At 44.9% G+C, this 25,109-nt stretch overlaps 1 protein-coding gene across 1 annotated transcript in view; it reads right to left on the reverse strand.

Annotated features, from left to right (window-relative positions):
- LOC311156333 ((E2-independent) E3 ubiquitin-conjugating enzyme FATS) overlaps nt 1-22,016 on the reverse strand; it is a gene marked incomplete at both ends in the record, with an annotated part of 63,935 nt that extends 41,919 nt beyond the window's left edge. The window contains one exon of the mRNA XM_084210183.1: nt 21,935-22,016. Within this exon, the coding sequence (XP_084066309.1) occupies nt 21,935-22,016 (82 nt within the window). The remainder of the gene's footprint in view (nt 1-21,934) is intronic.
- Nucleotides 22,017-25,109: the final 3,093 nt, after the last annotated feature.

Genomic DNA, 25,109 nt, shown 5'->3' on the forward strand with positions numbered 1-25,109 from the left:
TTTTTGGGGTGAAATGTGGAGTTCTCTCCATCTTCCTTTTGGCTGTGGATGTCACCTGGATGGGAAGGAGCAGGGCTGGGCTGCCAGCACCCAGCCCAGGCAGCCCTGGCTGCTTTTCCAAGAAGGAAGCAGCTGCTGCCTAGCAACCACCCAAACCTGGTGGCTGTTTGTGTATTCCAGTTAAAACTGAGCTCACATCTCAAATTATTGCATTCAACAATAATTGCATTCCACATCAGAGCTGCATCAGATGGGTCAGAAAGCACATTTTCCTGCAATTCCTCATTCTCCAAGGCTGTGTTTGTAAAATACACACACAACCCCCCAACAAATTCAATGCCAGGCCAATCAGAAAAATATTTCAATATGTGAATAGATATTTTTTGTAGTAGTTATCCTTTAAGAGCTACTTCCATGGATAGAGTCATTCATACAGATTTACATTTTTGATGATGATGTCACTAAGGGTGATATAGGAACAAATTTAAAGGGTTACATTCTCTTGGGCACGACACAAATTTCCCTGCAAAAAAATTCTCCCTGTGGTTTAGAAGTCCTGATTTTTTTTCCTAATTATTATTTACTGCATGTGAAACAAGTAAGGAAAAGAAAAACAACTCCAAACAACAAAAAGACCCAACAATCCTTTTGCACCACGCCCTCTAACTGGGTCACATTTTAGCCTGATTTCCAATAGGAATTTGATTTATGCCCTATCCTTCTTTATGCCCAACCTGTGCCTTTTGAAGTTGTGGCCTCTTCCAAGCAAGTTGACAGAAGGGTCGATAGCTGATGTCCCAACAAGCTGACCACAAAAATCAATGGGTGTGTGGGAACAAGAGCCTGCCACAGACAGAATTTCACCAGGTCATCCCTGTTGGATCTATGGACACATTTCCCACTCAGGCAGGACACATCCCTTGTCATGGGAGCAGGGAGGAGGCACAGGGGCCAGATGGAAGAGGGGAAGGGAAAGGAGATGTGAGAAGGAGTGAGGAACAATATTTGGGTCTGGGCTCATGGGGTCTGTCAGCTCTCATGGAATGGCCTCTTTTTGTCAGCCTGGATTTTCCATTTCCCGTTCTTGTTTTCATTCTCTAAAAAAGTATGGAAATCTCCTGGTAAGATTATGGAAATTGAGGGGCTTGGAGAAAATCAAATAATGCCACAGCTGCTCGACCCTGGTGGTGGGGTACCTTAGACATAACCAGGTGCAACATCTGTCATGTTGGAAATCAGAGAGCAAAGCACTGCTGGAGCAGTCACCCTCCTAAACGTGACAGACTCAGCATCAGATTCCCAGATTTTACTGCAGAGAGTGCTTGGAATGGTGCCACGTGAAGTGATAACTGAGCAGCTCAGAACAACCAAATGCTGAAACAATTCTCTCTCCTAGGCAAATGAGGTGGCTGGGGACGGTTGCCACCAGCACCACTTTGTTTGTCCTGCAGTTGTTCCTTTCCACAACAATCTCTGATCAAGAGCCAATGCACAAACCATTAAATAACTCAGCTGCACTCTTCCCCCAGCCAAACCCTCCACATCCAGCCTTTCCACTGGGTGCTTTGGGATGGGAATGGATCCCAGACATCTCTCCTCCTTTTGGGACACAACTCCAAGGTTAGGTCAAGACTACTACAGAAAGAAGCAGGGAAAGGAGTTTACATGGTGTGAAGTAATGCTGTAATAAAACCAGTTCCAGGACATAGACTTTGCTGGATGTGCTTTCAGAAAACCTTTTGGTCATTGTTGATACTCCCTGTTCCATCAAACCCTGGGAATGACCTGCAGGACAAGGCTGAGCACCCTGAGCTCCCAGCCCTGTGCTGGGATGTGAGCAGGTCAGGATCTGCCCAAAGCCAAGGGCAGCAAAGCTCAGGTGGAATGTTCAGCTCTTCTGGGAAAGCTGCAGCTGGAAATGTGGATATGAAACTGCACAGCCAAGCCACGTGGCTGCAGCTCTCAGCAAACTGAGTGCACCCTTTCTGCACCCATATCTTCTGTTTATCTCAGTTTTCTTGGACCAATAGGCTCAGGTAAATATCTCTATTGGATTCGTTTCAGTTACTTTGGTTAACTTGCAATTTTAGTTTGATGGGTTTTTTGGTTTATGTGGTTTTTTGGTGGTTTTTTTTTTTGTTGTTGTTTTTTGTTGTTTTTTTAAGGATGAGCTGTGGCTTTGTCTGTTCTGTTTGCTTTTTTTGGTTTGTAATGGACGCTTTTTTACATCCACTCCAAAAAGGTACCTTGGCAGCTCTTACATCCAAAGGGAAAATGGAGAAAAGCCTGGTCTTTGCTGGGACAGGTGAAAACGTGTGCTGGGAGCACTCCAGCAGCTGTCCCCCCCTCAGGAAGAAAACAGGCCAGTTTTGTTTCCAACCCTGCGCCATGGAGCTCAGTGATCCTGAATTTTCTCTCCCCAAAGCCGTCCATGCAATCTGGATGTTGGGAATGCTAAACAGATGTGCACACACAGGGATCCAATCTAGAGAGCACTGCATTATTCAAGGGAGGCAAAAAGGCCAATATTTACACAGGAATATTTACTGTAAATTAAATCCAACCAACAGCAGCCAACAGGACAGACAAACACTGCAGGGATACCTGCAAGGACATTGGGTTAAAGTTTTGTCCTGTTTAAACAGATTAAAACCCAGGCTTTTAAATTTTTTTCCCTTTTAAAGAGCAAAAAAAAAAAATTTAAAACTCACTCAGAAGTATGTACACTTTTTAGTGCTTAGTGGGATAAAGGTCATCTATGATGTAAAAAAAAAAAAATCCCAATAATTCCAGCAAGTCTCTCATTATTTAATAAAAAGGCAAAAATATTTCTCACAACCTAAACTGAAAGCATGATTTTGGAGGATGTGTCTGGTCTATGTCATATTGATTTAAAACCATCTTATTACTCTAAATGTAGTTAGCTTTAGTTAGAAAAATGCTGGGATTAACACCTTGGCCAGAAATTTAATGCTGATAGATGTATAAATGTAGATTTATATACTTCATTCAGCAATTCAGGAAAGTTTATTAAGTCAAAATTATGTGGATTTCTGTAATTTATAATGGTCTTTTTATATTTCAATAAAATACTGAAATGAGCACAAGATGTTTCTTTACCATGGGTGTACATTGGTGTTTCTGGCTGTGTATTGTGATAATATTAGGATTTTCTCAGGATTTCCAAGGTTGAGAACGGGGGGGTTTTATTGGGTTTTTGGGGATTTTTGGTGTTTTGGCACAGGCACTTAGTTCCCAGTTGCCTTTTAAAAAGCAGTAGCTAAATCAAAGTGTTATTGATTTCCTTGCAAATAGACAACTCAAAGTTCCACCAGCTCCAAACCTTATTCTTCCCAACCCTCTCCTTTCCTAACAAAGCTTCCATGTCATGGTTGTCCATTGGCAGAGCTGGATGAATCTGGTAAATAGAGCTGGAAAGATCTGGTAAATGCTCAACCCAAATTATTATAACTCCACTCTCAGATTCCTGGAAAAAACTCCTCCTTTTGGGACACAACTCCACAGTTAGGCCAAGACTACTATAGAAAGAAGCAGGAAAAGGAGCTTACATGGTGAAGTAATGCTGTAATAAAATCCAGTACTTCCCTGAAGGAGGAGTTTGCAATACCTGCACCTACAGCAGGTTATGATAACAGCCTCTGCTTTGTGGGGAGAAATAAACAGCTTTATGTTCCTGACCTCCAGCACACACTGCCACGAAATCAGAGTGCTATTGGAGTTATTTGCTGCTTTTTAAACATTCATTTCTCCTCCCTGGTGCTGAAAAGGCCTGGCTGAAGGCAGCTTATACTAGATTAGGCTTCCAACACCTTCATGCATTATGGACTCCAAAGACATTTTTTTTCTCACTCTGAGAAGGTGAAAGTGTTGAGTCATTTCTTTTAAAGACCTGGTGGAAGTTATTGTTCATTAAATGAAAGAGCTGGTGCTCAAGGCAGGGCTCAGAGCTGCTCTGCCAGGCTGGGCTTAGGGATGCACTTCTCAGGTTGGGCTCAGGGATATCCTTCCCAGGCCAGGCTCAGGGGTGCTGCTCCAGACCAGGCTCAGGGATGCTGCTCCAGGCTGGGCTCAGGGATGCTCCACCAGGCTGAGCTCAGGGATGCTGCTCCAGACCAGGCTCAGGGATGCTCTGCCAGACCAGGCTCAGGGATGCCCTCCCCAGACCAGGCTCAGGGATGCTGCTCCAGGCCGGGCTCAGGGATGCTGCTCCAGGCTGGGCTCAGGGATGCTCCACCAGGCTGGGCTCAGGGATGCTGCTCCAGACCAGGCTCAGGGATTCTGCTCCAGGCTGAGCTCAAGGATGCTCTGCCAGGCCGGGCTCAGGGATGCTGCTCCAGACCAGGCTCAGGGATTCTGCTCCAGGCTGAGCTCAAGGATGCTCTGCCAGGCCGGGCTCAGGGATGCTGCTCCAGACCAGGCTCAGGGATTCTGCTCCAGGCTGAGCTCAAGGATGCTCTGCCGGGCCAGGCTCAGGGATGCTGCTCCAGACCAGGCTCAGGGATTCTGCTCCAGGCTGAGCTCAAGGATGCTCTGCCGGGCCAGGCTCAGGGATGCTGCTCCAGACCAGGCTCAGGGATGCTCCACCAGGCCAGGCTCAGGGATGCTGCTCCAGACCAGGCTCAGGGATGCTCTACCAGGCCAGGCTCAGGGCTGCTCTGTGTCTGGCTGCAGCTTCCACATCCCCTCAGGACTCAGCTCCTGTTCCCCTCTGCTGTTCTGCTCACCCTTCTCTGGCTTAGCTGAGCCAGGCTCAGCAGCTTGCCCAAGATCCTGACAGGGATTACCAGGAGCTCATGGATGCAGCCGGCGCCAGCAATAATTAGGGTTTCAAACGCGAGCGCCCGGTGGGAAGGGATTGTCATTTGTGGAGCCAGTCCCTTTAATGGAGAAACAACCCCCGTGCTATGGAGAGGATAATTTGGCAGTTCCAGTCCCAGTGGCTCAGAGACATAAAATCCAGGCTCATCAATGTGTAAGATTAGAAGTAATTAGCCCCTATATGGTAAAGTCATCGCTCAGGAACTCGGCGCCGTCTGGGGACTCGGTGTAACGATGCCTCAGGGACAAGTAAGATGGGACCTTTGACTTGAGCGATTTGGAAGGGGCTGAGACCTAATTAAATCTGCAAAGATGCTGTAACTGCATGAAAAGGGATTTTTAAATATGAGCCATATTCCCTTTCACTAAACAAACTAGGTGTATTCCACCCTGGAACAGGGAGAGAATTAATCAAGGGACGGCGAGCCAACAGCTGCTGTGCGGCTGCCAAAGAGAAGATGATACTGGATTATACAGAATTGAAGAGCATTTAATAAGAATTCAGGGATATTTACAAGAATTGAAGAATATTTAACAGGATTTTTTGAAGGATGAGGTTTTATTCAGCTGTGGTGAAAACCAAGCACATAACCCTCATTGTAAATCCAAGAGAATGTAAGGATTTTTTAAATTTCCTTCTCCAAATGTTTAACTTATAATAAACACTGATTGCCTTACATAAATAAAAGCTAATTTTCTTGTAAAAAATAATATACAATTTATTTTTTTGCTCATTAAAAAAACCAACTTGCAGCTTTTCAAAGAGCTATTATATTTCTGCTACTGAGCTCCACACAGCACTTCCCATCTTCCATTTCCTTAAAAAGGCTTGGCATTTTGTACTGGAAAAAGGAAAGATTGTAAGTTCTCTTCTCAGCAATGATTGCCTCATTTATATGATCTATCTTCTTCCAAGGATAAAAAAAATTCACTGTATAATATTAATATTTTTCTAGCATAACTCAGCCCTCTGCCTTTGTCAGTGCAGGGCTGGATCCTCAAAGGCTGGAAGGTGAGTGGAAAAGTATTTTAAGAGCATGAACTCAGAGTGGGACAATAGAAACATCCTGATGGCAAAGAGAAAAGAGCACTGGGATGACACAGGGAAGTTTAGACACTTCATCATTATGAATAAAAAAGATTAACTACAACAGCATCAAACTCATAGGCAGGCAGGTCAATGCTGAGAAAAATCACCATTTAGCCAAAAAGCTTCAATATTATTTTTCTAAAGTCTTAGAAGCATTTTGATCTTTGCATTTATGATGGTGATAGGACTATACTTACTGCTTGTACAAAAGAACCATGTTCAGCCATTCCTGAGTGAATTCAGGGTTATTTATACTGAAATTATCCATTGCTACTTATACTGAAATTATCCATTGTTTGGACTGCCTATAAACCTGTGAAGTTAGTAATGTTTATTTGAGCCAAACTTGAACAAAACTATAAATACATTATCTCATAGAACACATCTACAGCCTGTGGGGTGACTAAAAGCCTGTTATTAGCACAATCCCAAAAATTATTCACTCAACAAATACCACCCTTACAAACCAGGCCCCAAAAAGAAGAGGTCACCCTGTCACCTCCCTGGGGAATGTGGTTTTGATGTAATCAAACAGAGATTTTGATCATAGAATAGTTTGGGTTAGAAAGGACCTAAATCCCATCCCGTTCAACCCCTGCCATGCTGTCTCAGGTTTAGCTGGGTGTGTGTTCTATTGCCGTCTGTCAGAGCTGGGGCAGTTCTCTGCTGTTCCTTGGGCAGTTTTCCCAATCCTCCCTCCAGCAGATCTCTGCTGTCCATGGCCAGTGAGTGTCCCTGCAGGGCTGATCCAATTCCATCATCCCATGGGGAGATGCTGTGCCCAGGGCAGGAGCCAAGCATTCCTACCTGGATACAATCTGAGATTTCACACATTCCTACCTGGGTACAATCTGGGATTTCACACATTCCTACCTGGATACAATCTGAGATTTCACACATTCCTACCTGGATACAATCTGAGATTTCACACATTCCTACCTGGATACAATCTGAGATTTCACACATTCCTACCTGGATACAATCTGCCCTGGAACAGCCCAGCAGCCTTTGCCCCCTGCATTCCCAGAGGAGCAGCTTTCTCCTGCCCTGCATTCCCAGAGGGAGAGCAGGCCCATCTCCAGCAGCCCTGGAGCTGCAGAGGAAAACTCCCCCCTTGTGCAGGATCCTGCTGCAGCAGAGCCACAGCTGGCACTGCAGGAGGGCTGAGCCCCATGGGATGGGACTGTGCCACCCCCTGTCATGGGGCTGTGCCACCACCCTGGGATGGGACTGTGCCACCACCCCATGGGATGGGACTGTGCCACCACACTGGGATGGGGCTGTGCCACCCCCTGGGATGGGGCTGTGCCACCACCCTGGGATGGGACTGTGCCACCATGGGATGGGGCTGTGCCCCCACCCTGGGACGGGGCTGTGCCATCCCCATGGGATGGGGCTGTGCCACCCCCTGGGATGGGACTGTGCCACCACCCTGGGACTGTGCCACCCCATGGGATGGGATGGGGCTGTGCCCCCCTGGGATGGGGCTGTGCCACCACCCTGGGATGGGACTGTGCCACCACCCTGGGATGGGGCTGTGCCACCACCCTGACACACAGGGGACAGGGCATGCTCTTACTCTGGCAGGGGTTTGTTTTGTACTATTGCATTTGTAGTTTCAGTTTTCCTAGAAAGAACTGTTATTCCTGCTCGCATATTTTTGCCTGAGAGCCCTTAATTTCAAAATTATAACAATTCAGAGGGCGGGGTTTTGCTTTTTCCATTTCAAGGGAGGCTCCTGCCTTCCTCAGCAGACACCTGGCTTTGCAAACCAAGACACCTGGGCAGGGACACCTCCCACTGTCCCAGGCTGCTCCAAGCCTCAATGTCCAACCTGGCCTTGGGCACCTGCAGGGATCCAGGGGCAGCCACAGCTGCTCTGGGCTATGAACTGAGTACCTCAACCCCTGCTGGGCTGTGGAAATTAATCCCTCATCATAATCATGGCTAAGTGGATCCGTGCTCTCCTTTAATTGCAGCAGGTACATGGAATGGTTTCTCCTCTGGCCCATTTGGGCAGATCCAGGTGTCATTCCTGGGGATATCCATGCCTGAAGAATGCAGTTCCAGCAGCAGCTGAGTGGAAAAGCTCTGTGGGCTCTTTTTTTACAAGAACAGAAATTTAACCAGTGACTGTGTTTTTAGTAAAGCTTGATGAGCTCGATGGCTCCTCAATCACCATGAGAAAAATCAACAGCAATCAAAGTGCTCTGGTATTTCAAACCTTCAAGTGACCTTTCAAGAGGATTTCAGTTTGAAAATACAGTATGAGGAAACTCTGTGGATTTGGGAATTCATCTTATAGCCAAAGCCTTTGCTAAATGTCTCCTGCTAGAAATGTAGAATAAACAGCAGTGGGGATCAAAGGTAGGGGAATAAAAATTAAGGAAAAAGTGGGTGGTGACCAGCTGGTGACCTGGGTCAAGCACATATTTAATTATTTGTCTTCAATTCTGGGTGTTAGAAATGTCCCTCAGCTTTCAGGAGAGCAATCCCAGTTAGACAAAGTGGGAAACACGAGTGGGACACAGGAAACAAAAGAAAACCCCTCACTTAAAAAATAGTCCCACTCTAATGGCGCAGGAAAAGGCACTGGAGAGAAGGAAAATAGGGAATTTTACTGGGAAACCCCTGGGGGACTGAGGAGGAGGCTGCAAAGAAAGCCTGGCTCCATCCTCCCCAGAACAGAACAGCAGTTAATGCTTTTAAAGTTCAGAGAGTTTTTATGGATTTTTTTTTAACTGTTTTTCTTAGTGTTTTTTTTTTTTTTCCCAACTAAAAGCTGAAGAAAAGTTGTTCATAAAAGACTCTGTATTTTTGGACAGAATGGACAGAGAAAATCTCAGGTAAAAAAATAAATAAATTGCAAAGAACAGTGAAGACAAGGAAAGCTTAATTTGTGTCTGGAGCTTAAGAATAGCAACTGAAGCAATATAAAGTGTGTGAGTTTGAATATGAGCACACAGCACAGAAGTGCTGAGTTACCCAGAGTGCTGCTTAAATTTTAAAAAGGGATCTTGATAGCTCAGGCATCTCAAAATTAGGATGGGATTAAGATACATCAGAGGATAATATGAAAAAAAAAAAAAAAGCCAGTGTAAATTACCATGACAGGACCAGGGTGACAAAGGAACAGAGCCAGAAATCAAAGAAAATATAAATAAATAAAATAGAGCAGTGCCTCCACATCTCCCTAAACTCATCCTAAATGAGCAGAAGTACTCTAGGAACTGATATTTTCCCAGAATGGGGCACATTACTGAAAAATACTGACACTAAATGAGTTGGGAGTCATCAGCAAGTCAAAAAAGAAGCAATAGGGTCGAGATTCCCTAAAATCACAAAATTCAGAAGATGCATAGGAAGAGGCATGAGGAGATGTGAAGCTCCTGGGTACATTAAAATAGAGTTTTTCTACACAAAGTGTAATTAAATCTTGAATCTCAACGACCATAATCAGGATAATGATGATCTACAATAAAATCCTACCCTCCCCAAAGAGTAAATTGATCAAATACCTCCATAACACCATTATTTTAGCATGTATAAACTGCAAAAAATCAGTAGAAATTTCCTTTGAATACCTTGAAGGAGTTCATAGCTGCAGCCCTCTTTGCTGTCTTTTTACAGAGGAATTCTAAAAATGAACAAAACAGAATCAAGTTTATTTAAGCCAAACCAACATGCACTGGTCTGAGGAGGAAATCTCTGCTCCAAAATAAAAATTAAGTTGTTTATTGAAACACAAAGCAGCACATTCAAGGTTTTTGCTCATCCCACGTTACAGGAGGATATTCTAGAGGGAAAGGTCATAAGTTTCACACTCCTCATTGATGTTGGGAAACAATGACAGATTTATTGTAAAGATCTGTCGGCAGCAGCAGTGAGGCCACTGTGCCCCAAGAAAGAGAAAATGTTCATTTACCTGTAACCCCAGCCCAGTGAAACCTTCCTTGCCCAACCCTTTGGCTGCACAAAACATGCATTTACCTTATAAAGCTCAAATTGTGCATCAGTGTTCAGCTAATTGGAGGTTTGCTGTCATTAATTTAGATAATATAGATTCATCTCACATAAATAGCTTCTAGCAGCTTCTTTAATTTAACCTTTCTTTTGGCCTCCTTTATTCACTGTCACACAACCAGCAATTGAGAGCTCACAAATGACCTCCTGTGCCACAGCCCTGCCATAACAATCCATGGGAGGAATTTCATAAAACAGATTAAATTCTGCAGCACTGGCTTTGATGAATTAGTAGAATTTGTTACCTGCAGCTGCTCAGAGTTAATCTTTGATTTTTAGCTGAGTGCTGGAAAGAGTAAACCAGGGACATGTTGTAGTTTTGACACCTTCATGGCTGAAATGGAAATGCAGCCACAGCATCCACAGAAGCAAAACCTTTACAGATTTTTTGCCTTTTATCTCTCTTATCTCACTGCTTAAAACAATATCTGAGGAGGGACCTCCCATGACAAAAGTGTTTCTGAATAAATTTTCAGATTATTACAATTATTCTATAATGATTATTCCTTCCTGCCTGCTGCCACATCACAAAGAAGCAGAGCTGAGCATCATTTCCCCACAAAGCTTCAAAGGTGGCAAATGATCCCAAGGTAAAAAATGAGCTCCAGCACAGCAAATCACCCAAAATGTTTTGTTCAACATTAAATTATTATTCACCATTTAAATTAAGGATTGCAAGGGAAATTTATTCTGAGCCTTTTCCATTTCCCTCATACTCACAATTTGGCTAATGAACCAAAAAAGCAATTAGTGAAACATCTCAATTTATAGCAGGTTGAGGTAATCTTTAGCCAGGGCACAGTTAAAACTCCTGCACTGTGAAAAGGAGACTTTTCTTCTCCTGAAGCAGCTCTGGGGAGTTAATGAGAGCATCAGCAATGGCACAATTTGTCATTTCTGGCTGCCCCTGGATCCCTGGCAGTGCCCAAGGCCAGGCTGGACAGGGCTTGGAGCACCCTGGGACAGTGGAAGGTGTCCCTGCCATGGCAGGGGTGGCACTGGGTGGGATTCAAGGTCCCTTCCAACCCAAACCATGGGAGCACAGCAGGGATTTGCAGAAGATTTGGAATTTTTCCAGGCATTTATCCCATGCAGCTCAGTTGAACACTTCCACCCAACATCTGGAAGTAACCCAGGAATCCAAGGTTCCACAGCACTGTGGTGGGCACTTCCCAGCTCCCAGCTTCAGGGGGATTTCATTTCTGTGGGACACCACTCCCATGGATGATCCTCTGCTGATCCTTTGTTGCAGTAAGGTAGAACAATTATTTTTAAAAGCCTTTTAAAATCAAGCCTGCTCTGGCTGGCCTGTCATTTCTTCTAAGGCCAGCTGGCATTTTACAAGTTCCCATGGGAAAGCAATCCTGGTGTGAGCAGTTCATTGACATAACAATCTATTCCTGGGTGAAAAACAACTAACACCTGTATAAACTGCTTTTACACCTTAGATAGAAAAATGAAAACTAGCTTTCACAAACAACTTTCCCTGCACATACACCCCAGGAGCTGGAGTGACCAATAAACACAGAATAACAACTTGTTACTGACCAATAAAGTAATTGGCCAGAAAACTACTGACCAACTGGAGTCCCACACGAGGTCTGTGGAACTGTATAAAAAGGAGTTCTGTGAATAAAGAATGGCCTTTTTTCCACCATGAACAAAATAGTCCTGTGTGATTTATTCCCATAATTCTTCTGTGCCATCCCAGTAGGAAAAGGGGAGAAGCAAAAGAAGGGGAGCACTTCCAGGGGAAGTGGAGCCTGCCTGACTCATGCAGTTAATGAACTCCAGAGCAGGACACAAATCAGCAATTCTACATGGACACACTCAGATCACCGCCAAAATGCATGAAATAATTTGATATTCTCAAATATTATTGAGCTGCAATCAACAGATCACTCACGAAAGGAACCAGGACTTGTGAACAGCTTAATGCAAACAACTTTTCAGCAAAAAAAAAAAGGGGAATAAGGGAAACAAGGCTGCATAAGGAGCAGGATATTATGGAAAATACAGTGGAAATAACATAACTTAATGGTGTGCTGCAGTATTTTGCCTAGTAATGATTTGTGTCTGTAAAATTTTAAGGGGACCTGAGTTGATTATGTATATTTGTTATTTTAAGACTTTATGATAGATACTCCTATAGCAAAGATTTGGGAATGGGCAATAAACATGGGAAGTGGTTTGTTTTTTGTTTTGTTTTGTTTTTTAAAATTCAGTGCATCAATAACCACAACTTGGCTAAAATAATAAGTACTTAATTGCAATTCAACCAAAAGCTCCCCCTGAGGCTTGGGCTCAGTCGGATGCTGGGTGCCAAATTCAGCCTCTCCCTTTTCCTTAGAATAGCAAAGAAAAAGGAGAATGAGCTTGACTTTATTTACAGCAACGGTACATAAAGTCAAACTCAATCTTAGGAGAAGCATGAGCCTGGGTAATTGAGTCAGGAAGAGGAGTGGAAGCCTCCTGTGACAGCCTGTAATTGTCAGAGTTCCAGTTAAATGCAGCAGACACGGATTCAATTCATATTTTGAATGCCTGGGTAGTGCCTGGATCAAACCTGGCCTCCAGACCTCTGGAGAGCTGCTTCTCTCTGCAGCGTGCTCCTTCCTCTCTGACACAGAGAACATTAACCAGGGCAATTCTGCACTCTGTGCTGAAAATATTTCATTTAGAGCTGCATCAAAACTTCCATCCCTGTAGCAACTGGGAGGTTCCTGCTGGAAGCAGCGATGGGGAAGATGGGGCTCTGGGAATGTCAGAGGCAAGTGAGGATTCTGTGGGTGTGAAATTGTTGGCAATTATGTCTGAGCACTGGCTGCACATGTTTTTGCTGAATGTGTTCAGATTTGCTGGAGGAATTGGCCTGAAGTATTTACTGAATTCTGGGAGGCCTGATTAAAATAAACTGTGTTCAAGACACTTGTACTGTACTGAGACTCTGGAGTCCAGGGAGAGCTCTGGTTGTGTCAGACACCAAAACAACAACAAATTAAAGAAAGGAATTGGCTCAGGAAGTATTACTGCTGGTTCCTGAAAACAAGCTAAAATGCAGTTGCTACCTGAGGAGCACAAAGGGAAAGAGAAAGAACACGAGAAGCAATAAAGTGGAATTTGGATGTGGCAGAGCAGCTCGCTGCAGATCCACACAGGAAATGAGCACAGGTGATTAAGACTAAATCATTCCATGGTGTCCTGCCATTCCCATCCAGGCTGGAAGGGTTGGAAAGGCAGTTCTGGGATGAGGGGAGACACCCTTTCCTCCCTCCCTCCTCTCTCAGCTGCCAGACCCAGGGCAAGGCTCCATTTGCCAGCCTGGGAACTGTCTTAGGTTGGAAATGGGGGCGTGTGTGTTCTATTCCTGTCTGTCAGAGCTGGGGCAGGTATCTCTGTTCATGGGGCAGTTTTCTTTATCTCTCCCACAGCCCATCCTCCCTCCAGGAGATCTCTGCTGTTCATGGGCCATTAATTATTAATTATCTTCTGTTCATGGCCAGTGAGTGTCCCTGCAGGGCTGATCAAATTCCATCATCCCATGGGGAGATGCTGTGCCCAGGGCAGGAGCCAAGCATTCCTACCTGGATACAATCTGAGATTTCACACATTCCTGCCTGGATACAATCTGGGATTTCACACATTCCTACCTGGATACAATCTGCCCTGGAACAGCACAGCAGCCTTTGCCCACTGCATTCCCAGAGGAGCAGCTTTCTCCTGCCCTGCATTCCCAGAGGGAGAGCAGGCCCAGCTCCAGCAGTCCTGGAGCTGCAGAGGAAAACTCCCCCCTTGTGCAGGATCCTGCTGCAGCAGAGCCACAGCTGGCACTGCAGGAGGGCTGAGCCCCCATGGGATGGGGCTGTGCCACCCCTGGGATGGGGCTGTGCCCCCACCCTGACACACAGGGGACAGGGCATGCTCTGACTCTGGCAGAGGTTTGGGGTTTTTTTTGTACTATTATATTTGTATTTTAATTTTCCTAGTAAAGAACTGTTATTCCTATTCCCATATTTTTGCCTGAGAGCCCCTTAATTTCAAAATTATAATTCAGAGGGAGGGGGGTTGCATTTTCTATTTCAAGGGAGGCTCCTGCCTTCCTCAGCAGACACCTGGCTTTGCAAACCAAGCCAGGAACACAGGCAGCAGCAGAGGTTTCCTTGCAGCTCACTGTTCAGGTCTCTCCCCCCTGGATCTCTCTGGCCTGCCACCAAAGCAGCTCTTTCACTGCGCACAAGCCACAAACCCCAGATCCAGCCCTCTTCCCCTGGAGGCCTCCGTGAGCCTTCCCAGAGCTCACTGATTATGGAGAGGTTTGCAGGGAACGGCAATTTAGGAGTGGGACCATTCCCAACCAGGCGCTGTGGGAATCACAGAACCCTCAAATGGTTTGGGTTGGAAAGGACCTTGATTCTACCTGATTCCAGCTCCTGCCACGGGCAGTGACACCTTCCCTAATCCAGTGGTCCAGGAGCTGTGATTCCACCCCTGTGCCAACCCCACAGGGAGAGAGCAGCAACACGAGTGGGGCCATTCTCACAGCCCCCAGTGAGCCCTGAGCAGGAGCAGATCCCCTGCTTTCCTCCTGCTTTCATGGAAGAGGGCTCAGAGATCCATTTCCAAGCCCTTTTATCTTCCCACCTGCAGGAGAACAGGACCTGCAGTGGTGTTTGGCTCCTGCATCCCCCACCCACATCCAGCAACCAAGGCAGCCCAGGTTTCCTGTGCCATTCACATTCTCTGAAAAAATCCCTTCGCCCAGGATTTTTCTCCTGGGAAGCTGAGAAGCCTCAGAGAAAAAGGAAAACAATTCTTATCTCATTTGCTTCTCCTGTGCTGTGCTCATGTGGAATGTGTTTGGAGATTGTTCACCCACAGGTGATTGTTCCATTGCGTTCTGCTGGGAGTTGTTTTCACTCTTTGGCCACTCAGGGCCAAGCTGTGTCAGGGCTCTGGAGAGAGTCAGGAGTTTTCATTATTATCTTTTTAGCATTCAGTAAATATGCTTTAGTTTAGCATAGCATTCTTTAATATAATATGGTATAATAAAGGAATAAATTAGCCTTCTGAGAACGTGGAGTCAGATGCATCATTCCCTCCTTTGTCAGGGGCCCTGTTTTACAATAGTTTCCCACAGGACAGGAGGAGGAGGAGGAGGCTGTTTCTGAGCCCTCAGCTGCTCAGGGAAGGAAGGGAAGGGCTGTGTGCTGCTCAGGGAGGCTCTGGCTTTGGGCAGCACAGCAGTGCACAAATTGCCATCAAGCACACAGAGGAGTCCAGAGCCCGACGCAGAGCTCGTGCCAAAATCCTGCTCTCCTGCCTCCTCAGAGGATGCAAAAAGAAGATGAAACCTCTCTTAATGATCCCCTGGTGCCTCTGTGAATGTGGGTACCAAGGAGACAACACAAGTGTGGCTGTGGTAGGGATGACTCCCCAGGCCACAGCTCAATTTCGTGTTTAAGGCAAAGCTGCAGCTCTTTGGATGAGGAACAGGTCATTTAGCCAAACATAAAAATACTTCTTTGAGCACAGAAGCATCTCTCTGCTACCTTACCCATAAACTCCAGATTAATCTGCTGTTCTAAAGTGTTTATAGGGAATATCATGAGAGTTTCCTTTTAAAGAGTTTTATTTTACGGCTAAATTGCCAGCTTGTATTCCAGAATCTCAGCTACAACGTTCCACACATTTTGGGGGATCTGCAGGATTGATGTGCTCAATTTCTGCCTCTCAGACTCTACTATCTGCTTTTTTCAGTCATCCTGCTACAAGGCATTTCTCCAGCAAGGTGATTTTCCTTCCTGTTCACTATATCTCTGGCAGAAAATGCATTTTAGTGAACTAATTAAATAGAGTTGGATTGTACATCAAATATCAGTAATAATATCAGGCACTAACGTTCTGGCTGCTGTGAGAACAGGTTGCAATACACATTGTACCTGTAATACATCACTGGGATAATGATTTGATGCATCTGTGCTGTTAAATCCTCCCTTGGCAGAGTGACCAGCAAGCAAAAGACTGGAAAATATTTATGGGAAAGAGGATTCTGGAATGGTGGAGGGAAGGATCCTCCTCTGTGCCCTGTCCTTCCCTGGACTTCTCCTCCCAGCCACATTCCCAGGGCTTGTGTGAGGCTGTATCCCCAATTTTCTCCTCATTTTCTGACTCTCCAGAGTATGAACAGCTCTCCTTTTCTGTATTCTACTTATTAATTATAATTAATTAAACTCCTGTTTAATTAAAATCTAGTGTATCCCAGAAAAACCTGAGCTAAACCAGCTTATGTTTTTAAATACACTTCTTTTCTCCCTCCCAAAGGATTCCTGAGTCCTTCACAAGCTGCAACCACAGAATGATTAAAATTAAAGCTTTTCTTGAGTTGAGTTTTAATTCTGTGAGTTAATTTAATTGAGGAGAAGACACGTTGATAACTTGTCCTCCTTTCCCATTGCTGTGGAATAAAAAGAGGGAGATCTTAGCTAAGCAAAACAATGTCCCCAGGAGAGGAAATTCCTGAGATGCTCAAAATGCAGCACCTGTAGCCAGTGTTCCTTCTCAAGTGCAGAGAAGTAAAAAAGGATATTTTTTGGGGGGAACAAAGTTCACAGAACCCTTCAGGAGAATGCTAACCATAATTCCTCGTTCATCATGCTGTATCTCCCCCAGTCCAGGATTCTGAGTTTTCAGTGACCCACTCATCCTCTAATGTCCATAATTCCCCAAAAAGAGCCATGAAAAGAAGCAAAAAGTATCCAGTATAACAATAAAAATATAAATTGACCTATAAATTGTCACTGCCCAGGTTCATTTGGGCACTGGGGGATGGAAGCACAAGGCTCACATCCATCTCCATTAATATTTTCAGCCAAAGGTTAAAGAACAGTAAAACCAACTGAGCTGTCAGAGAAAATACATATTAGCATTTAGATTAGCAGTTATTATCTGCATTTCCCATCAGCAGACAACAGTGAAATACGTGATGATGGCTTCAGATATTTTTTCAGAAAGGTTAAGGGGCCCCTGGATTCAAAGGGCTGGGAAAGACTGGCCTGGGAGATAAATGGCCTGGCCCTGGCATGTGCTGTGCATCCTCAATACATCTGGACTCTGGCTGGAATTAAAATTCATATTGCAGCAGCAATTAAAAGACAGAAGTAGGTCAGGAGCTGTTGTTCAAGGCAATGTGCAGGCAAGGAAAGAAAGGAAAAAATCCAAAGTGAGCAGCGTTTGCCTGCTAGGAAATTCAGCTGTGAGAAAGCCAGGCTGAGGTAACAATGAGAGGAGAAAACAGGGAAGGAAAGGGGAGTTTGGGGGGCTCAGCTCTGGGCCCAGCAGGCAAAGGCTGTCCCCATGTGCAGCTCTCAGGCTGCACAGTGACATCAACTCTCTCCTTCTCCACGGAGAGAGCATTTCATTGTCCGTGGCCAGGGCATCCTCCCACAGTGCCCTCCCTGCGTGTCACACGCTGGGACAATGCCCTTTGTGGGCACCCAGCCAGCTCCAGGCATGGAAAATGGGAATAAAACCACATTGCTTCAGCTGCTGCTTGAACAACAGGGGTTTGGTGCAGTCACCTGCAGGCTGGCACAGACCCTCCCTGCAGGCTGCTCCTCTGCTTTTGCAGTGCTGACAATTCATGCAGGTGAGGGATTTCATGGGCAGCTCACTTTTAGTCCCTCAGCCACATAAAATTGAGCAAAGTGAAACCCAGCCACCTCATGTTGATTAAACCTGGCTTTATAATCTGTTCTTAAAGGTGTTCTGCTAACCAAAACTACATTTTAAAAAGTTTTCTTGTTCTGTAAGAATTTGCATGGGAACTTTCCCTGTTAAAGTTTGATTTTATCCAGAAAGGGAATTTAAAAATAATTTTGAATGCTCCAAAGAGCAGCAGATAGTTTCAGAAGGGGCAGAAGCTCTCCATGTGTGGCCCTGGGCTCTGCCTTGCCCTGCTCCTCATGGGAATTGCAGAGCCAAGCCCTGCCAGGTATCTCCCCAGCCTCCCAAATCCATTTCCATGCTGGCAGCTCCAAGTGGCACTAGGAATGCAGAGCAATGGAAGCAGAAAACTAAATGCAATCAATGAAACCCAAAGAGATCTGAAACCCAATCCCAGAGGTGTCCCAGAGCACCCATGGCCATGTGGCCAGAGTTGCCTTCTGCTGCCAAAACACTTCTTTCTTTCCATTTATTTACCCCACAGACAAGGGAAAATGCATCCATAGTCTCTTGACTCCAATCTTCTTCCAAAAGGCAGCCAAGGTAATTGTCAATAGCTGATTTTGTCACTGTTTTCTGCACTGCTTTGTCCTCTGCCCCTCATAAATGCTGCACTGATGGCCTTTAATCACCAGCAAAGGTTGCTATACCTCATTCCACCTCCTGCCACGGGCACTAAAAACATTTTTAGTTGTTTGTGACGCAAGCCTGTGCAGGACCCTAATAATTATTAATGGCATCACACCACCAACAAGCAGGGACACAACACTTAGAGCTGTTTGTGCTTTGCAGGGAGGGGAGGAAGAAAATCCCTTTTCACAGATTGTGGTCAGGGCTTGCTCCCCACAGCAGTTTGCTCAGTGGATTGCCAGGTGTGGGACCGAGGTGTTGCAGCATCACCCAATTAACTCAGTGATTAATGCACAGCGCTGATGGCAATCTGGGACAGGTTTGGGGTGGGACCACACACAGAGGTGGAAGCAGGGCTGTCCCCTGCTCTCCCCAGGGATGCAGAAATGTCTCATGAATCGGGAGCAGCAGTGCTGGGGAGAAGAACACCCTTGAAAATGCCCTGGGGGAAATTGGGGCTGGGCTGGAGCACAAACAAGCAAGAACTGGTGGAACTCTGCTCCCAGGCTGGGATCTGCAGCAGAGGAATTCATGGAGGACAAGGGAAAACCTTCATTTTAAAAATATGCATTGCAGTTTTATCTGTCTGTAGTCATACATTAAATACAACATGTACATTCACACCAGCTCAGCTTTTCCACTTCAAATCACAAGATCATGGAATAACTGAGGTTGGAAAGAACCTCAAAGTCACAGCATCATTAAGGCTGGAAATTACCTCCAAGATCATCAAGTCCAACCTTTTACCAAGTACCAACCACGACAACGAGAGACATAACACATGAATAATCACAGAAAACACCTTTTCTATACACAATGTACAGGAAAAAAAAACCCCAAACAAACAAAATCCTAAACCCTGCTGTTCTACACACAATTTTTGATACAAAACAGGCTGAACCATTCCAGAGCCCGTTTTGGTCAAGTTTGAACTTTTCAAGAACTTTGATTGAACAGTCACCTCTAAAATTCTCAAAAAGTAATAAAAACTAAAATGGGCACTTAGGCCCACTGCCAGAAGGAGAGCCTCAAGTAATAATTGCTGCATGTGTGGTTTGGGTTTTTATAGGTAGAATTCAATAAAAAGGAACAGATGTAAGAAAGGTTCCTTCAAAATTGATCAAGTTTAAATTAACGTGCAACCAGTGCTTGTGGGGTTCTCCAAGGATGAGGAACTCTCCGTGGGCAGGGTTCAGGGACAGAAAGGGACTTCCCTGGAGAGAGCTGATGCTCCTGCTGGGACTCTGCATGGAGCAAGAGAAGGGAAATGCTGCCCAGCCTTTTGCAGCTGCCACTTTGTCCCCCCAGCCCTTGGCACTGGGGTCATTTTATGGCTTCCAGCTCTCTGAGAGCAATGTAACCTCAGCCTTAAACTGCTTCTGTAGCAAATAAATGCTGCTAATGTACTAAACCTCATTTTTAATTAGAAACCACCATGTAAGAAAGCTGATGGAAGAAAACCAGCTCGCTCCTGATAGTTCAACGCAACAACAAAAAGCCAATAGAGCCTTTCTGCCAACCTCACTTCAGAGCAAGTTTTTAATACCATCTGGAATCGTCATCCAGTGCATTTTCACTTGTAATTTTTTCTATTTTTCCCCCTTTCTGGGTGCTCAGAGAGAATTTTGCCCCACAGAGCAGTGACTGCAGGTCACTCCCCTGCAGCCCACCAGTGCTGGCAGCAGCACAAGCACAGAGCAGCAGGAGCAGTTCATGACTATTTATACTTCACAGCCCCATCCTGCTGAAAGCTTTTAGGTAATTAGTTTTCCTCATTAACAGATGCTCTGCCTGGGGAAGGGCACTCAGGTGCTCCCAAGCCCCCTCCTGGATTACAGGGCAGCGCCACACGGGCTGGGAGGGCAAAGCTCAGAAATGCTGAGCTGGGCTGGTGAAAAGGGCAACAAAACCACCACAATTGTATAAAAATGTGTCATTCCTGCAAGATCACAGAGCATCACAGCAGTAAAAAACATTCCCAGGATGTTATCACAATCCCCTTGTATTTAAATCAGATGGGCAATATTTACCAACATCACTTTTAAGGAGAACCAAATATACTTTAAGGGATTTCAGGAGTTTTTTGGTGCTAAAGTTGCATCCTGTCCTAAAAAAAAAAAAAAAAAAGTGAATTTGATACATCCCATGGACCAAAAAGTGATTTGCAAACACAGGGGTAGCAAATAAAACTAAGGTTTGTACCTTCTCCCTGCCACATCTCATCCATTATCCCATTTTTCTCTTTCACACTTGCAGAGGCAAAACAGACATCAGGTAAAGCCTAATTTAATATTATCACTAATGCATTCAAACACATCACCAAGAGCTGTGTTGCTGAAATTGCACTGCAGAAAAAAACCAGGTAAAACACTGTTATCTCCTTGGAAAAGCTGGGCCTGGTGCTCCAGCACCCACTGATGTCTATTGAAAGCAGCAGGATTATTTTCCTGAATAAGGATGACTCCCATGATTAAGGAGTGCAGGATTACATCCATTCTTTGCATATCTCCTGGTGTTTACATATCCCTGTTTTCACCTCTTGGTTTTTTGTTATTTTCTTTTTTTTTTCTTTTTTTTTTAACACGGGCATTTAATTACTGTTAGCACCAGATATCATTGTGCTGGACTTGTATCCCTTCAAAATTTGGCTGGGTTTGAGATGCCAAAGAAGAAATGCTTTTGTGATCAAAACAAAGGAAATAAAGCAGAAGCAGCAGAATGTGGACTATGCAATTAAAAACAAATAAAAAGAGAGGGAACTTGTTATTCACAATCAAGGCTTATTCATGATTAATCTCACATCCCTGCTCCTACCCCTGGCCTCTGCTCTCGGGAGCTGATTGCTTTTGTATCAATTTTTAACTGTGCCAAGGACTGAGTTACCTGAGAGCTCCCAGGCACTGCTGGCAGGATCACTGCTGGAAAATAACAGCGCTCAGTTGAACAAGTCTTATAGGCAGTTGCTGTTAATGATTAACAAAAAAAAATACTTTGATGGTTTTCACCTTATAAAGAAAAGGTGAGAGTGGCTTTAGTTCGTCACTGCCATGTGCTTTATATGTTAAATATATCTCCTTCCTGTCCTTAGGAAAATTAAGTTACTTTTCTACTACTTTGAGGTAAAATACAGCATTTAATGCAGAGTTATTAATTAAGAACCTAATGCAGGTCTCAGGTCATGTTCTCAACCCAATGAGAAATGTATGTAACTGAATAAAAACAGCACCACAAGTTAAACTTCCAACAGGGAAACACCTTTTTTTTTAATGGAAAACAAACCTTCTTTCAAGCCCTCACATTTGACACCGAATTAGATTAATCTCAGTTAGGGAAAATCATAAAGGGAGCATAAATATCTTTAGTTTTAGTAGCTTGCCACGGGGTGGGGGGGTTGAAAAAACTTAAATACCACCAGATAATTTCAGACAGCTTCATCAAAACTTCAGTGCCAGTTCTGTAGGTACTGTTTCCATATCCCCTAGAGTTAAAAAGAAAGGCACTTCCTGCCTTTTTAGGCTTGTTTAAACTCCCTTCAAACTCCACAAGAACAGTCTGTTTTCAGAAAGACAGGCACAAGAGCGAAAGGAGCTGGCAGGACGCTCAGAACCCCCCCGAAGTGCCCAAACTCACCCCAAAGCCGCGTTTCCCTCCAGCCCAGCGTGCAGAAGATGCGGCTGCCCGAGGGCTGCGCGTCCCGGGAGCGCTCGGGCATCCCCGGGATGCGCTCCCGGCCGGCCCCGCCGGGTGACAGCGCCAGGGCCAGCCCGGAGGTGCCAGCACATCAATTATTCACCCTGCAGCGTCCGCAGCAGCTGCTCTGCTCCGGCAGCCACGGCCGAGCCGCTCGCTGGGTGATTTGTGTGCCGGAAAAATCGGATTTGACAAACCCGGGACGGTCCGCGTCGCACTTGTGCCCTCTCACCTTGGCTCTTGGGAGCAGTGCAGTTTCTTGATTTAAATATTGGAGTCGTGTCCCTCCTCCTGAGTGTGCTGGAGCAAAGTAAAGAGGAAATGTCCAAATCTGCTCTCGCACATATTTCTGTAATGACCTCCTGGACTTTTAAATAGCGAACACCTGTTTGCCAAAACGTTCCTGTTCTAAGCGTGAAAGGGGGGCAAAAAGCAGAGAAAATTCCTAATTTACTCCAAAATCCATCGCAGTGTTACTTTTGAAATGATGTTTTGAAGGTGATATTTTCAGCTGGATGTTTTAATTTTTATGGCAAATTTTTAAAATAATCAGCGGTAGCGCCGTTCTTCTCCTCGATGTTTGTCGTTTAGAAATCATTAGTAACTGAATGTAACAGCAGTTTAATAATCATCCTTCTGATAATTGATCACAAGACTAATGATGGAACACAATGAAGGATTTTTAATCATTTACCTGTGTAGTTATGTAATGCCTCAGTGGGGTAAACAAAGATTGGCATCATTTTCTCTAATACTGCTAAGGGCAGCACTGGAATATTGCATTAATTTCAGTATCCATATTCTAAATAGAACAATAGAAAAAACTGCTCAGAAGTTGTTTGAACTCACTAAGGAGAATTAAAAACATGTGCTTCAACCTGGTTTGCTGTCCAAAAGGATACTGAGAGTTAATTTGATTTCAGTGCACCAAGGGTTTTTCAAGGAGAAAATACCTCGAAGTACTTCTGAGGTAGAGATTTCTTTGGAGACAGTGATTACATACTACAAAAATGTTCTGAGCACACCAGTGACCCCTGCATTTCTTAGATACCTTTCTAGAAAATATGCTTTTGCCAAACAAACAGCAAAATTTACAGAACTTAAAATGCAGAGAACGTAAGAGCAGATTCCTTTAAACCCTTTCAGAGTTGCATAGTGCTCACGTTGTTCATTGGATCTCCACTACCTTCCTATCAGCTTCATGAGGTGATTTTAGCAATCTTTAAGTAAATAAAAAAGAAAAATTGCAATGATTTCAGGATTTCACCCAGAGAACCATGACATTGTAATGCAAATGAGGCTGATAAATGTTTCATGGCAGACTTCAAAACGTTTGCTGCTGAGCCTTTCTAGAGCAGCCCAGGTGGATGCACTTTTCCTCCCACCTTTTTCTCATTATTCCAGTTAGGATAAGAAAGAAAAACAACTTGGGACACAAGGACGTGAAATAATTTGATTTTGCTTGAGAATTATAAATGAAGCTTATTTCTGCCTCTAATATTTCAGTTCTAGACAGGTTTAGACAGAGAAAAACACAACTTTATTCAGTGTTTGATGTAGATTGGATTGAATGACTTTTAAGACTTTGATCACCAGCTTAAAACTGCATCAGGGACAGAAGGGTTTGTGATTATCTGCTGGATTTTGGCACCAACCAGGATCTGCTGTTCCTTCCAGATTGCAGGTGCACTTTGGAGGTGCTGATTACAGAGATCACTGCTGAGGTCACCCCCTCCTATGGAGGACTTGTGACAACAGCCAAAAAAAAATGTGTTTTCACCTGAACTGAGTGCTGGAAATGTTTTTTAGGATGTGTGCAGCATGAAAGGAAAGGTTAGGCTGCAAGGAAGGAGATAGCCAGACAGATATTGGCCGAGCCAGCCCTTGGAAGCATTTCCCAGCAGGATGCTCTGAGCCCAAACCCAGCCCTGGTTGTGAGCATTCAATGATATCTCTGGCTGCAGCTGGGCAGGGCATTGTGCAGCTCCAGAGCAGCTCCAGCCCCAGAGCTGGCACCTCCTGCCACCCCTCCAGAGGTCTGCAGGTGGATGGTGAACAGCAAAGAGGGCAAGGGACACGGGGAAGGGAAGGGGAATTGCTGTCTCTTGGTGCTACATGAGTTTTGACTGGGAAAAAAAAAAATTGATTGACAGAGTTGTAGCTGAGAGTCCCTGTTCAGACTGTGTCACATATGCAAGGCAGTGACAAATTATGCTTGACTGCACTTGAAAGCTGCAGAAATGTTGAGTAGCACGGGCAGGGAGATGGGGTTCCTATCCATTGCCATCAAAATATCATCTTTTAGTGCTGTTGACAGTTTAATAGCTACTTCTGGATGGTGGAGAGCATTGTGAAGTGCTGCCACTGTATTATTAACCCAGGCTGGAGCTTCCCTGCAAATCAGAGCAAAAATCCACACAAATGGAACTTTTGAAACAGTTTTAGATTAAAGGTGTGCTGGTCACAACAAGAGTTGTATCTGTCTGCATCTCAGGGGGATCCAACAACTCTTTAAGCCCTGATTACGTTATCATTTATTTTCTGAGATCACAGAGTCGTTCATGTTGGAAAAGACCCCAAAACCATTGATCCCAACCATTAACCCAGGACTGCCACATCCACCACTGAACCACATCCCAGGCCCAAACTCCATTCCATTGTGAAAATCCAGGTGATGGAATTCTGCTCAAACCAAACATTTTTGGTTCCATTGGTCTCCTCCAGGCAGCTGAGGTGGGATGTGGATATGGATGTGGATATGGATATGGATATGTCCTGCTCTGACCTGCAGGATACAGCGTGTGACTCTCCACTGCTTGTGAGAAAATGCAGCTGTGCACAGCTGCATCCATGGATGTTACTGCCTGAAAATCACTCCTGGGATGTACAAAGCTGTGCCACACCTTGGAAATGGCTTGCAGGGCCCCGGTCTGTGACGGTTCAGGGAAGATTTGTTTGATATCCTGTGGCTGGGGAGGTGTGCTGTGGTGGTGTGACCACAGGAAAGGTTTGGGATCCAGCAGACTGGAGTGTGACTCTCTATTGATACCTTTAAATTAGCTATCACTGCAGTATCTGCTTTCTGTCAGGGTGCTGCAGGAAATCAGTGAGATGC

This window comes from Fringilla coelebs, assembly GCF_963513975.1.
Source record: "Fringilla coelebs genome assembly, chromosome: 8".
Taxonomy (NCBI): Eukaryota; Metazoa; Chordata; class Aves; order Passeriformes; family Fringillidae; genus Fringilla; species Fringilla coelebs.